The sequence below is a fragment of the Agelaius tricolor genome, unplaced genomic scaffold (assembly GCF_023055355.1).
Source record: "Agelaius tricolor isolate 1412-34295 unplaced genomic scaffold, bAgeTri1.0.p SCAF_4, whole genome shotgun sequence".
Classification (NCBI taxonomy): domain Eukaryota; kingdom Metazoa; phylum Chordata; class Aves; order Passeriformes; family Icteridae; genus Agelaius; species Agelaius tricolor.
In genome coordinates, this window is record NW_027269264.1 from 33,302,117 (window position 1) to 33,314,323 (window position 12,207).

Consider the following 12,207-nt stretch of genomic DNA (forward strand, 5'->3'; position numbering starts at 1 on the left):
TATCTTGCGTGTACAGGTGTGCATGTACTCTTCTGCAATGAAACTAGAGAAGCAGTCCTACGACCAATGCGGTACGAAGAGACATTCACGGGTTTTAAAAGGTCTTGCCAAAGCGTGGGCATTAGCAGGAGCGATGACCGCAGTGTTACAGTTGTGCGGGCACTGGATGGTGGTGTCACCGGGTACGAGACAACATTCCTAAATGTTCACAAGCGTTTCGATGCACTCACATTGTTTTCTGTTGCACTGAGTGGACAGAAATACCTTCGGATTGACTGTAGAAAAGGCTTTCCCAGTCTTAAGAAAGGAATTAATGCAACAACGTAATTTTCTAAGTATTCATTTGCTTCTAACATAAATTGCATGATTAATCATCTAAATATGGGGCCCCGCAGATTTCTGCATGCCTTTTTACTGTATCAGCGAAAGGGAAACAGAATCAATTCAACAGGTCTCCTGTGGCTTGGAGGAAGGCAAAGTTTAATTATTTTGATTAGAAAAATAAAAACCCCGCAACCACAAATTTCCTTCTGAATTCAGTTCAGCGGTAGAATTTCTGAAATTGACGAGATACGGCGCTGAAAGAAAAAAAAATTAAAAAGGAGAGGCCCCTTTCGTCGAGTCCAGTCCATATGTATGTTTTTGTACATTTTGGGCACTACGGTGCCTAGCCGATAGGTTTCTCCATGGCGCAGAGCGCAGCGGGTGCCTCTGTGTCTCTCACTGCGGCAGCTGGTGGAGCGGGAGCGCTGCACTAAGGGCACATCTTCGTAAGCTATCCATCTTCCGTGGGCTTCCCGCGGTGTGTCCCGCCGAGACGCTGCCGGGTGCCTGCCTCCCCGCTCCCACCGCCGCGGCCGCTGAGTCCCGCCGTGCAGCTGCACACAGCCCTCGGCGCCGCCCGCACTGAGGCAGCCGGGCTGGTCGCGAGTTTGGGCGCGGGTGCCTTCCCAGCCCCGCAGCCTCTGCCTTTGCTGTTTTCGGTCTTGCCGGTGAGTGAGCAAGCCGAGCCGAGCAAGCCGAGCCAAGCTGCTGGGAAGGGGCCGGCGTGCTTTCAGGGCCGGCTGCCCGCAGTACACCTCCAGGCGGGGACCGGCGGCGGGGAACAGAGTTCTTCCTCAAGTGAAAAACAAGAGGAAGAGGTTTACCGATTTGGAACTCCCGTTCATTTCTCCGTCTCTCCCCAAAATCGGCGGGCACCCATTTGCGCAATGAGGCACCGAGCACGGCTGTTGCCGCAGCGGGGATCCGGCAGCAGCTGGTTACCTTCTGAAGCGCCATTCTCCTGCACACACGTACACACGCTTCTGCGTGAATGCCTCCTCCACGTCTTGGTCGTGCTTTGCAGCGCAGGAAGGGGCAGCGAACAACGGCCGCTGCTCGACGTGCCTCTCACGGTGAGGGTTGCAAAGGAGAAAGGATTTTCAGAGAAGGGTGGAGAGGCCTTGCAGTCACCTGCAGCAGGTTACTGGGGCTTGGAGGTGAGGAACGGTGGAGGGGGACACCTACCTGCTCAGGATATGCCCAGCTGCGGGAACAGGGCAGCCGGTCCCCGCCGGTGCTCGGGTCCCGATGGTGTGTGCGGCCGGCAGTCGCCGAGGGAAGCAGAGGAAATACCACTGCAGGTGGGGAAACCACTGTGAACAAGCTGAAAAACGGATCTGTATTGGTTAGCAAGTTCCAGAGCAGCGAGGGCTTGGCCAAGATCATAATTTCCATCACTTCTGTCAAATACAATATTATCAGAGACTACTGCAGTACTTACTGTAAGTACTGAGGGAAAGCATTACATACGGAGCGGAGTCTCCGGGCCGTGCCAAGGGACAGTTAAATCAGATCCACTTTCCCACACATCGCCCGAACAGGCCTCAGTCTCTACGGGGGCGACCGTGCGCTCTGCCCTCGCCACCAGCGCTGCAAGAAAGGGAGCAGCTGAGAGCAGGTGAGGGCCTCGCTCCCCTCTTTCATCTGACGGACTGGGTGATGGGGCCGGTCCTGGGTATTTGAAACCAGCCTGCAAGCACGGGATGTGCACCCCGCTGACCCCAGAAGTGCTTCTCACTGCACCTAAAATACAAACCAGATGGAAGGTGTGGTCCAAAGGAGGTGCGGGTGGGAATGGTTTGGATTGAGAGCAGCTTCAGGGCTGGGGAGCCGTGCACGGAGCCACGGGGCTCGGCCGGACCCCCGGGCTGCGCAGCCCGTCGCAGCCCACGGCGGTGTCGACAGAGCGGGCACGATGTCCGGCCCCTCTGCACAAGGAAGCAAGAGCGCTCCAGCGGGAAGGGTGCAGTGTGTGGACGTGCAAACTAATCGTATTCAAAACCAGGGAAGGAAGGGGAAACCTCTTTTATAGGGGATGTGGGAAGGGACCTAACACAGTCCTGCTTAAGAGAAACTTTATACAAGATACTTGAAAAGAAATAATTTCTTAAAAACCTAATTAAAAGTATATAAATCAACCATCAGAAACAAAGAACTATGTGGAAGGAAACGTTTCTGGATAGAGACACTGTGTGTGGCATAAAAGACGATTGAATACATAAGGGCTTCATTAAATTCCCAATAGATAACATTTGGCTAAATCTATCCCTAGATTAAAACTCCGCATAATAGCACCATAAACGAAGAAGTTTCTTTTTGTGTGGTCCTTCAGGATGAACTGATTGAAACATTAGCCCCCTTATAGAGCAATCCCCTCCCAATTCAGATCCAGTAATTCATCTCTCATAGCCCTACGGGGATAGGATGAGCAAGAAGACGGGTTAATGAATCCACACTTTGGGAGGAGAAGGAGACGACACTATACTGCATGTCTTACCAGATTGTTTAGGGTCCAGACTATTTTGGAAGAATTGTTCGTCCGGGCTCAGTCCTTGGGAGGACTACACTGTTAGCTTCTCTGTTAGTCTTGGAAGCTGCGGAGAGCACGGCGGGCCATTAGCATGCGAATGGGGCGCTGCGGCCCGGCGGTGCTGCGAGCTCATCAAAGGGCTGTGGGGCCGGCTCCTTTCCTGGCAGCACCTGCTCTGCGGCAGCAGCGGGGAAACAGGGACCCTCGGGACCGGGATCGAGGCCAGGCGGCTTCCCCGCCGATTCGAGGAGAACAGGCAAAAAAATCCATACCACCTACTGCAATTTGCTCCTGTCACCTTCCCTAGCAACTCCCAAGGGAAGGTTGTGTCTGCACGGGATGGAGGCAACCGGCGAAAAACATGGAAAGAAAAAGTAACCAAGCAGTTTGCTTGCCATATATCTCTGAGGAGACCTGAGGGATGGGCAGTAGGCACACTCAGACCCCACTGTCCAGCGGCGTGGGCCAGGCTGGACTCTGCGTGGGGGAGGTCGCCGGGCTCCCCAGGGTCTACTGCGTAGCCGGGGTCTGCTGCGTAGAAGCCAAGAGAAACAAACAGGGTGGGTCGCCAGAATCTACCCTTCTCATGTAACTGCTCGTGGAGATCCCTAGGACTCGAGCAGACAGAACCCAAACCGAGGGCCAGCAGCACCCCTCCTCGGGAAGCTTCGCACCGCCGCAAGGCGACAGCTGCCTTCTCTCCCGTAAAACATTTCCCTGTTTGATTTTATCTGCCTCTTCGAGGGGGGCCGCAGCTTAGCTCAGTACTCCGCGCTGCACCGGCCCGTGTCGGCCCGGCGCATCGCCCGGCCAGTCCCGGGGAAACTGAATTAATCGGTCTCTCGTGAAAAAGACTCACTCTCCCCGGAGAATACGTACACGGTGCCTCTGGGGTATTTTCCCTTTTGTTTTAGAAATTAGAACGGACTTTACTTATTTTTCTGCTAAGGAACCAGGAACATCCAAAGAGGCCTTCCAGCTCCGGAGTGCAAATGGAGCCCAGCAGAGATCTTATGTCCAGTCTTTCTGCTTTTTGAAACCCACTATTTTAACACAGCATTGCTACAAACAAAACGGAGAATCACCACTTTTCCATCTATGAGAATATTTAAAACCCAGGCGACGAAATACTTCTACATGTAAACCCCTCCTCAGACCAAAGAGCACTAAAAGGCATCCCTCCCTTTTTATTATTATTATTTTTTTATTATGAAAATTCACATATTTGATCCCCGAGTCTCCTAAATAGTTATAAATACAGTCGTAGTTGAAAAGCACCTCCCTGGTTTGAAAAATGCGTATTCCGAGCCCACAACAAACATTCACATGCCTACTCTTAAAACATGCGATTCTCTTTTCCATATAAAAGCTCTGAATATTAGAGGCCGGATTTTTTGGTTAAATTTTTTTTTAGTCTATAAAATAGATATCAATGGACCTTATGCTGTTAAAAAAACTGTTTGGAATCAGAAGAACTGCTTTCATGGTTTGTTTTGTACATCCTTATTTCGACAGCTTATAAACTTAATCAACTCATCACACGAGGATATTACAAAGCGCATTTTATATTTTATGTATTGAAAAGTAGAAACACATGCCACTATTATCATCATCACAGAAACATAAGTGTCTAGAACAAATCTCTCTTAAGTTCAATGTACGCCCTTTATTAGTAGTATTTTCCTTTGGCCTCTTGGAAACCAAACTATGATGCAGTTGTGATTTAAAACACACCCAAAAGTATAAAAATAGTTTTAAACCGGCGTTTTAATCAATCCCCTGGTTGGCGACTTACAGAACTGGGCTTTACTCCCTCCAGAGAGACCTATTTCTATTTATCCCCTCTTTCGTTCCTGCTGTTTTTTGTAGAGTGGTTTTTTTTTTGTTTTGTTGGGGGGGGGGGGGGGTTTGTTGGTGTTGTGCGGGTTTTTTTGCTTTGTTTTGGTTTTTTTTGATTGTTTAGTTTGTTTTGGGTTTTTTTGTCATTCTTTATCTTCTAGGGTTAACAATGCATTGCCTGCAAAGATCGTATTTTTATTTTCTTCTTTGCAGTCAAATCTGCACATAATAAATTTCAAGCTAGAATATTCCTTGACTATTGTGCTATTAATCCCAAAGAAAAAAATATTAGTGTCCCAAAGAAAGGAGAAGTGCTAAGGAGGGAAGGATCCAAAGCCAATTGTTTGGCTGGGCTCCTTTGGTCTTTGGGTTTGGTTTTGATTTTTTTTTTTTTTTTTTTTTTGAAAGTTAAAAATTTTATTTTTGAAAATGTGTAAAAATTTTACATTGAAATGGTACAATAATACTTGCCAGTAATTTTAACAATATTCCTTGTAAAGAATACGCATAAAGTACAAAATAAAAAACTCCGTAAGTCTATTATAATACAAAACACAGGTTAAAATAAGAAATGATAATCTTGACTTTCTTCTGTGTAAACACGTTAATCTTTTCTTTATAAAAGTACATGAGACAAGTGTACTAAATGAAAAAGTATTGCTCTGCTGTCCTCCCTCAAGCCTTTTTTTTCTCCTGTACATTACTGTTTTCAAGCTCCTAGACCTGAGAATCTCTGAACTTCAGCGGTTTAGAGACATTATTTATCACCATGTTTATTTCTTTTTAAGGAGTAGCGAGTAACTTTCCGATGTAGTGACCGCCTGCCCATGCAGTATCTAGATCTACACCTGGCTTTGCACTAGTGAAGGTCACGGGAGGTCCGTCGCTCGCGGCGGACGGCCCCCGAGCCCCGTCACAATTATCCCCACGCAAAGACAGGCAGCCCCTGCGGGCAGCGTCCGCCGGGCGTCCGAGCGGCGGAGAAAGGAGATACCCCAGATCCTACCTTCGGAAAGACTCCCAAACACTTAACAGTTAGAGATCCGTGCCGCGAAGCCGGGGGTGGCGGGCAGGGCGGCGGCGGGGGGCAGGCTGCTCCCGGCGCTCCCCAGCGAGCGGGCCAGCCCCGGCGCCGCGGTCGACTGCGAGGCGCAGCTGCTGCCCGCGCCGGGGCCGGGGCCGGGGCTTCCCCCGATGATGCTCTCGATGGAGAAGGGCGAGCGGGCCAGCGCCGCACCGCTGCCGGGCTTGGCGGAGTGCAGCGAGGCCGCCAGCGCCGGGCCCAGCGGGTGCGCGTAGCCGAAGGGCGTCCGTGCCAGCTCCGCCGCCGGCAGCAAGGGGCCCGGCGGCGCGGCGGCGGCGGGGGGCAGCGCTGCACCGGGGGCGCTGCCGGGGGCGGCAGGGGGCTGGCGGGGCGGCGGAGAGGGGTGGTGGAAGGCGAAGAGGGCGGAGTGAGGGTGGTAAGGCTGGAGCTGGAGACCGTAGCCGCAGCCGTAGGGTCCGTAGGCGCAGGGCGGCTGCTGCGGGGGCTGCGGCGGAGGCTGCGGGAGGAAGGCGGCGGGGTCCACGGCGCGCAGCAGAAGCTCGGGCGCCGGGAGCTGCTGCCGCTTGAAGCGCTTTCGGCGGCGCAGGAAGCTCCCGTTGTCGAACATGTCGGCGGATTCGGGGTCAAGCGTCCAGTAGTTGCCCTTGCCAGGATTGCCGGGCTCCCGGGGGATCTTGACGAAGCAGTCATTGAGGGAGAGGTTGTGGCGGATACTGTTCTGCCACGCAGGGAACTTCTCCCGGTAGTAAGGAAAGCGCCCGCTGATGAACTCGCAGATCTCACTCAGCGTCAGCCTCTTCTTGGGGCTCTGCAGGATGGCCATGGTGATGAGAGCGATGTAGGAGTAGGGCGGCTTCACGAGGCTGTTCTTGCCGCCGCCGCTGCCCGCCCCGCCGCCGCCGCCGCCCGCCCCGCCGCCGCCCGCCGTCGCCTTCTGCGGGCCACCCCGCGAGGGGGGCCGAGAGCCACCGGCAGCGTCCCCGCCGCCCGCCCCGCCGCCGCCACCTACGCCTCCGCCGCGCACGGGTGACCGAGGCAGCAGGGCGGCGGCGTGGAGGTCGCCCACATCGTCCTCGTCCTCTTCCTCGTCGTCGTCCTCGTCCTCCTCCTCATCCTCGGCGTAGGAGCGGCGGCGGCGGCGGGTCCGTGGCTCCTCGTCGTCCTCCTCGTCGTCTTCCTCGCCCACCACATCGATGTCGGTCTCCTCAGCCAGCGTCGACGCCTCGGACATCTCCGAGCTAAGGGTCATGGCGCGGCGGCGGGGCAGCGCATCGGTGGCGGCCGGCGCGGCGCGGCGGGCGAGCGGGCGCTTTCCCCGCCGCCGCCAGGCCTCCGCGCCGCTCCGCGGAGAGCCGCCCCGCCGCCGCCACGGGCAGGCGGGCCGCTCCGAGCCGCGCCGGCCCCCAGCGCCGCTGCCGCGCCTCTGGAGCGCTCCCGCCGCCCGCTCGGAGGCGGCGGCTAGTCAGGGTTTTGTTTCGGGGTATTTTTTGCTGCCGTTTGGATTTCTTTTTTTCTCTTTTTTCCCTTCCCTTCCCTTCCCTTCCCCCCTTTTGGGGATCTTTTCCGCTTTTTTTTCGGTTGGGATCTGTTATTGTGGGCGCAGGGAGGTTGTGCCGTCTCTCCTGGAAGTCGGTTTCCCCTTCTTTCTCCTCACCTCAGCCCCCAGACATTAATGGATGCGGGGCAGGAGGGAGCGCGCCTAGTCCTGGGAGGAGGAGAGGGGAGGAGGCTGGCGAGGAGGGAGGGCGTAGGGGATGGCTTGCTGGGCCTTAGGAAACACGGTGAAAAGGCTGGGGCTTAGTCCCAGGGAGGGCAGCCTTCCTCCCCGCCTTTTAGCGAGGGGGCCATCACATGGCTCCCAGCGTCAGAACCCGGAGAGTCTTCCCCCCCCGGCCAAGAAGGGCGCCTCGCCACCGTCTGGGCCCTCCCGGCCTCACCCCATCCAGGAGGGGCTCTGGGGGACCGCGGAGGGACCGGTGCCATATTTAGTGGAAAAGGGGGAAAATAAAGATAACACTTGACCCTCCGCAGGAAGAAAAAAAAAAAAAAAAAAAAAAAAAAAGAAGTCTGTCGCAAAGTGTAGGAGCATCTTCACAGAAACCCTCCGGAGGGTCTAGGAGAGGGAGATGGTGAGTGGTGAGTTAATAAACTTCAGACTTCTTCAGACTTCTTCTGTTCGCGGAATGGTTGAGAGACATCCTTCCCTACCTCTCCCCCATCACTCTCCAGAGTTTAATTTACTTTAGAATGAAATAAAATATCTCTTGCTATCGACCTCACAAACTCTAAAAGAACAGCCTGCAAAACACACCACTATCCTCAGTCAAGGCTATGGTTATTAAAGAGAGAGAAGCAGCTCCCTCCATTATGAGAAACACTCCACTCCCTCCACTATGAGAAACACAGAGAATTAGCGTTACCTCCTTTGTGTGTAAAGGAAATAAATTCACTGGCCTTTAGAATGGTACTTTGGCTTAAGTAGGAGCAACACCCCTGAGAAAGCGACAGAGGATTGCTTGCTAATTTAGTGGCACTGCTCCCCTTTTCAGGTGATCTATGATACGACAGAAGACCGGGCCCCCTTTATGTAAGGGCTGCCAGGGAAAAAAAAAAAGAGACAAAAACTCCACCAAAGAACCCAAACAAAATAAACCCCCCAGAAATTTGGACAGAAATGCAATTACCATGGTCTTAAAAAGAAAGGCTTTGAAAAATCCCATCTTTCCCAGTTCTGGCAGGATAAACCGCAATCAAGATCCGACTGGGATGGGAGTAAAGGAGCATTTCTTTCTTTGGCAGAAATCGTCCTGAGAAGGGCAGACTGATGCATGAAGTCTCATTCATCAAATCACACTTTGCAAACAACGTGCACATCCAATTTCTCGAAATACGTTTTAGTTTGTCGCTATACTGTCCTAACCCAAAGCTACAAGCCACCCTGTTTCAAACCCAGTTCCATGGATTTACAACATAATCCTTTCTACTATTTCCAAATAATCCTATTTACATTTTGTTCACTACTAAGGCGCCTGCAAGACAATACCACCAAAAGTTACAAAACGAGGGGGGGGGGGGGAAAGGGGGGGGGGGGAGTAAAGAGAAAAAAACCCAACCCTCTAGATCCAGCAAATTGCTTTTTTTTTTTTCCTGCACAAAAATAGATATCACTTAGATTTACAGTTCCTACAGTTCATAAAATCTCTCCTCGAATTAGTTTTTAAGGTCCTCGGGAAGTTACTAAAGAAAGGTAGATAGGATTCTTTGTCTTCAAGAGGTTTCTCGTCTTTACCAAGAGGTACTATTTTATCTTTCTGCTTCCTTCCCCCCCCCCCCCCCCCTTTTATTCTTTATCTTCTCCTAGCCTGAGCGTTTGAAACAGTCTTTAAAAAATCATGCTCTAAAGCCTGAAGAACGGTGAAGTTTAAAAATGCACAGGGAAGAACCACTGTAGTGACAAACCAAAAGAGCCGGGGTCTGCCCTCGATCCTCCTCTAGCAGAATGCACGGGTGTTTCACTGAGCGTGTGACACCGGCGACTCTTCGACAGCACCGAGCTCCCGCGAGCCTCGGCTGGGGTGCGGCTCTTTCTGGACGTGGCCGATCGGGGTGGCATTTCCCTTGGTAAAATCCGGCCAGCGGCGGGGCCGCGGGCTTTGCCCTGTCTCCCACCTCGCGGTCAGTGCCGCTGCGCGCCGCTCCGCTCCGGGCATTGCTGTGCGCGGACGGGGGATGCCATCTACCGGCAAGGAGCGCCGGCGGTGGGACCGTGTGCCGGGCAGGGGGCCCGGCGTGACCTCCCTGTCCAAAGCAGCCCCCCAGAAAGGCAGGGTCGGGCAGGAATCCCCCCGCTCAGCGACTGAGCGGGACCCCGAGACCCTAAAGAAGAATTTTGGAGCCACACCGCGAAAGGGCTGGAACTTCCTGGACCACCTTACCATCTCCGTGACGGAGCTCTCTGCCCACATACCCAACCACCAAATGACCACCATTGACCCAGGATCTTGAGGGCTCTCTTCTACGGTTTCCTGCTAGTTGTGAATGATCTGATATATCACACATCTAAAACCACAGTTGCACAGAAGCGGGATGAGAAATACAGTTACTCAGCTAGGATTAACGCTTTTTTTGTTTGGGCATATTAAAATTAATCATAAATTTTAGATTATTATGAATTGTAATTTTTGTTATATACTATACACACAATTCCTGCATGCATATACAGAACATCCACATTTTACCAGTGCAGCCCAGGCCTTTATTAAAAATCGAAGATTACCCTGTGCACTATGCAGAGCACTTTCAAGCAGCCACACAGGCACACTGGCTGAGGTGCTCTGAGTTTTCTGGAGCTTCAGAACTGGACTTTTTCTTAATATATAGAACCATTTTTTGAATAATTTCCATTTTCTGTGAATGCTGTGTCTTGGGTCAAAGATTGGATGGAATTCTGTGCTGCTTGTAGAACAAATAAATGCTCCAGGATTGACCTTGCAAAAGGATGATGGTGTCCATGACAGAGACAATAACAGTAACAGTGACAGCTGGGGTCTTCTTTGCCCAGTATAACAGTGACCGCCATTTTATCTCCACATTTTTGGGTGTTTATTTTCCCCTACTCTTGCCACGCAGTTTTGGGGAAGGTAACACTACCTTTAAACCTTCTCTATGGAGGCCAGGATTACAATGTGTGATCACAATGCATTGGAGAGGATTGGCAGCAGTCACCTGAAAAACTAAAGAAAATCTGGGGTTCCAGCCATGTCTACTGCTGAAAAAGGGTTTCTCATCCTTGGAGGTAATCTCCCCTCTACTCCTGTCAAGCATTTTTTTCTTCTTGACCAAGCTGGTTTGGTTTATTTGTTTGGTTGGGTTGGATTTTGTCGGGGTTTTATTTTGTTTGTTGGTTTGTGGATTTTTTCTCCTTGTTCTATAATACTTGTGGGCCATGTACATTTGTTCTGACAAGTGAAAGTGACTACCTTTAAGGCCCTTTGGACTTTCAATTTCTGTAAAATGTGATTTAATGTCCTCATGATGTTCTGATCTTAAGAAGCATTTTTACTGGGTTAGACCAAGACCCATCTAGCAGAATAAACTGACTTCAACATCAGCTAAGACCAGATGTTTAGGGAAGAATATAGGAACAAGACAAGTGTGTAACATTAATTCCTAGCTGCCAGAAATCTAGGTTTCAAGCTGTTCATTTGTTTGTTTTAAAGTGGAGATAATATTGGAATTTAACGGCCTGTGAGAGAATTTATTCCATGAATTTGTCCTGTAGTTTTTTGAAATCATGTACATTTACACCATTAAACACATTCTGTGGTGAATGCTCCTAAGCTTTAACCATGAGTGGTAAGAAGTGTCTCTTTTAATTTGTTTTATGCAAGTCACCTGCTCATTTAAATGTGACGCACCCCCATTTTGTCATGGAAGAGACAAGGAACAAGTGTTGTTAAACACTTTCTTCCTGATGTTCATGACTCCATAGATTCTATGACAAATTTTTTCATTGGTCACCTTTTTTACATGCTGAGGAGTTCTCCTTCAGAATCACTGGAGTAGCACAGAAATAATTATGTATTCCTGACAATCTTTGTCATTCTATCCATCTTTTTTCTTGTTCATCTCATCCCTATTATTTTCTTAATAGTCCTTCAAAATAGCATGAGATGCTTAAATTTGCTTTGCCAGTTTTAATTTCAACTTATTATTTCTATCCCTTAAAACCAGTAACTATTTCCCATGCTGGTGGAAGGATATCAGATTTACAAAATTAAGCACTGGCTGCTGGAGCAGATATAGCAGAGTACTTTTCACGTGAACAAATCATGCTTGTTTAGGTTACCTTTAATTCCATAACTTCACCAACTACTGAAAAGCTTTCTACCATTTTCCACATAAGCCCTTTTTTTTTTGTTGTTGTTGTAAACAACCTTTAGCAAACTAGGAGGGAGATCCCATAATTAGTGTCTCAAATATTTGAGATATTTTCTATTTCATTCTGTAGAGTTGGAAGTAAGCCCCAAAGGAGTACAAACTCATTCATTAATTCAGTGAATATTGGCAGGTATATTCTTTGTCCACTTAGAAATCCTTGGGGATAAGCTGTATTGTGATCAAAGAAAAAGATCAGTTTTTCCATCTAGAACTTAGTGGGTAATGGGTTCCTGCCAGGACTTGAGCAGAAATAGCAGCTAGCTGTTGCAGAAAAAGGAAGGCCCTTGCCTTGTTCAGCCTTTCCACCTCTTGCCATGCATGCTCACCACTCCTGCCGAGCACCAGCTGGACCAGGAGGTCTAGAAAATCAAGTAAATCCAGAATGAATAAAAATTTTGGAGCTGTCAAGGCATTAATCAAAGGTTGCATGATGGCACCTATACTTCTAAAGTGGGCCAAACTTAGTCCTGATTCATCCTGGGCTAAATGTGATACATTACACATCTACATGTGTGTGTTGGGTCATGTT

General features: G+C 50.2%; 1 protein-coding gene across 3 annotated transcripts; it reads right to left on the bottom strand.

Annotated features, from left to right (window-relative positions):
- Positions 1–461: 461 nt before the first annotated feature.
- FOXD1 (forkhead box D1) lies at positions 462–7,448 on the bottom strand. 3 transcript variants are annotated; one of them, XM_071425176.1, is made up of 2 exons: positions 3,127–7,448; positions 462–2,918 (listed from the first exon to the last, which is right to left on the bottom strand). In XM_071425176.1, the coding sequence occupies exon 1, from the start codon at positions 6,985–6,987 to the stop codon at positions 5,722–5,724; it is 1,266 nt and encodes a 421-aa protein (XP_071281277.1). In that variant the 5' UTR covers positions 6,988–7,448; the 3' UTR covers positions 462–2,918; positions 3,127–5,721. The 3 variants fall into 3 exon arrangements, with proteins under 3 accessions (XP_071281277.1, XP_071281278.1, XP_071281276.1); XM_071425177.1 differs by having other exon boundaries at positions 462–1,113; positions 1,267–7,448; XM_071425175.1 differs by having other exon boundaries at positions 462–1,117; positions 1,267–7,448.
- Positions 7,449–12,207: the final 4,759 nt, after the last annotated feature.

What these genes read in the sequence shown, in the direction of transcription:
- FOXD1 (XM_071425176.1), bottom strand. Translation starts at nt 6,987, where the DNA reads ATGACCCTTAGCTCGGAGATGTCCGAGGCGTCGACGCTGGCTGAGGAG.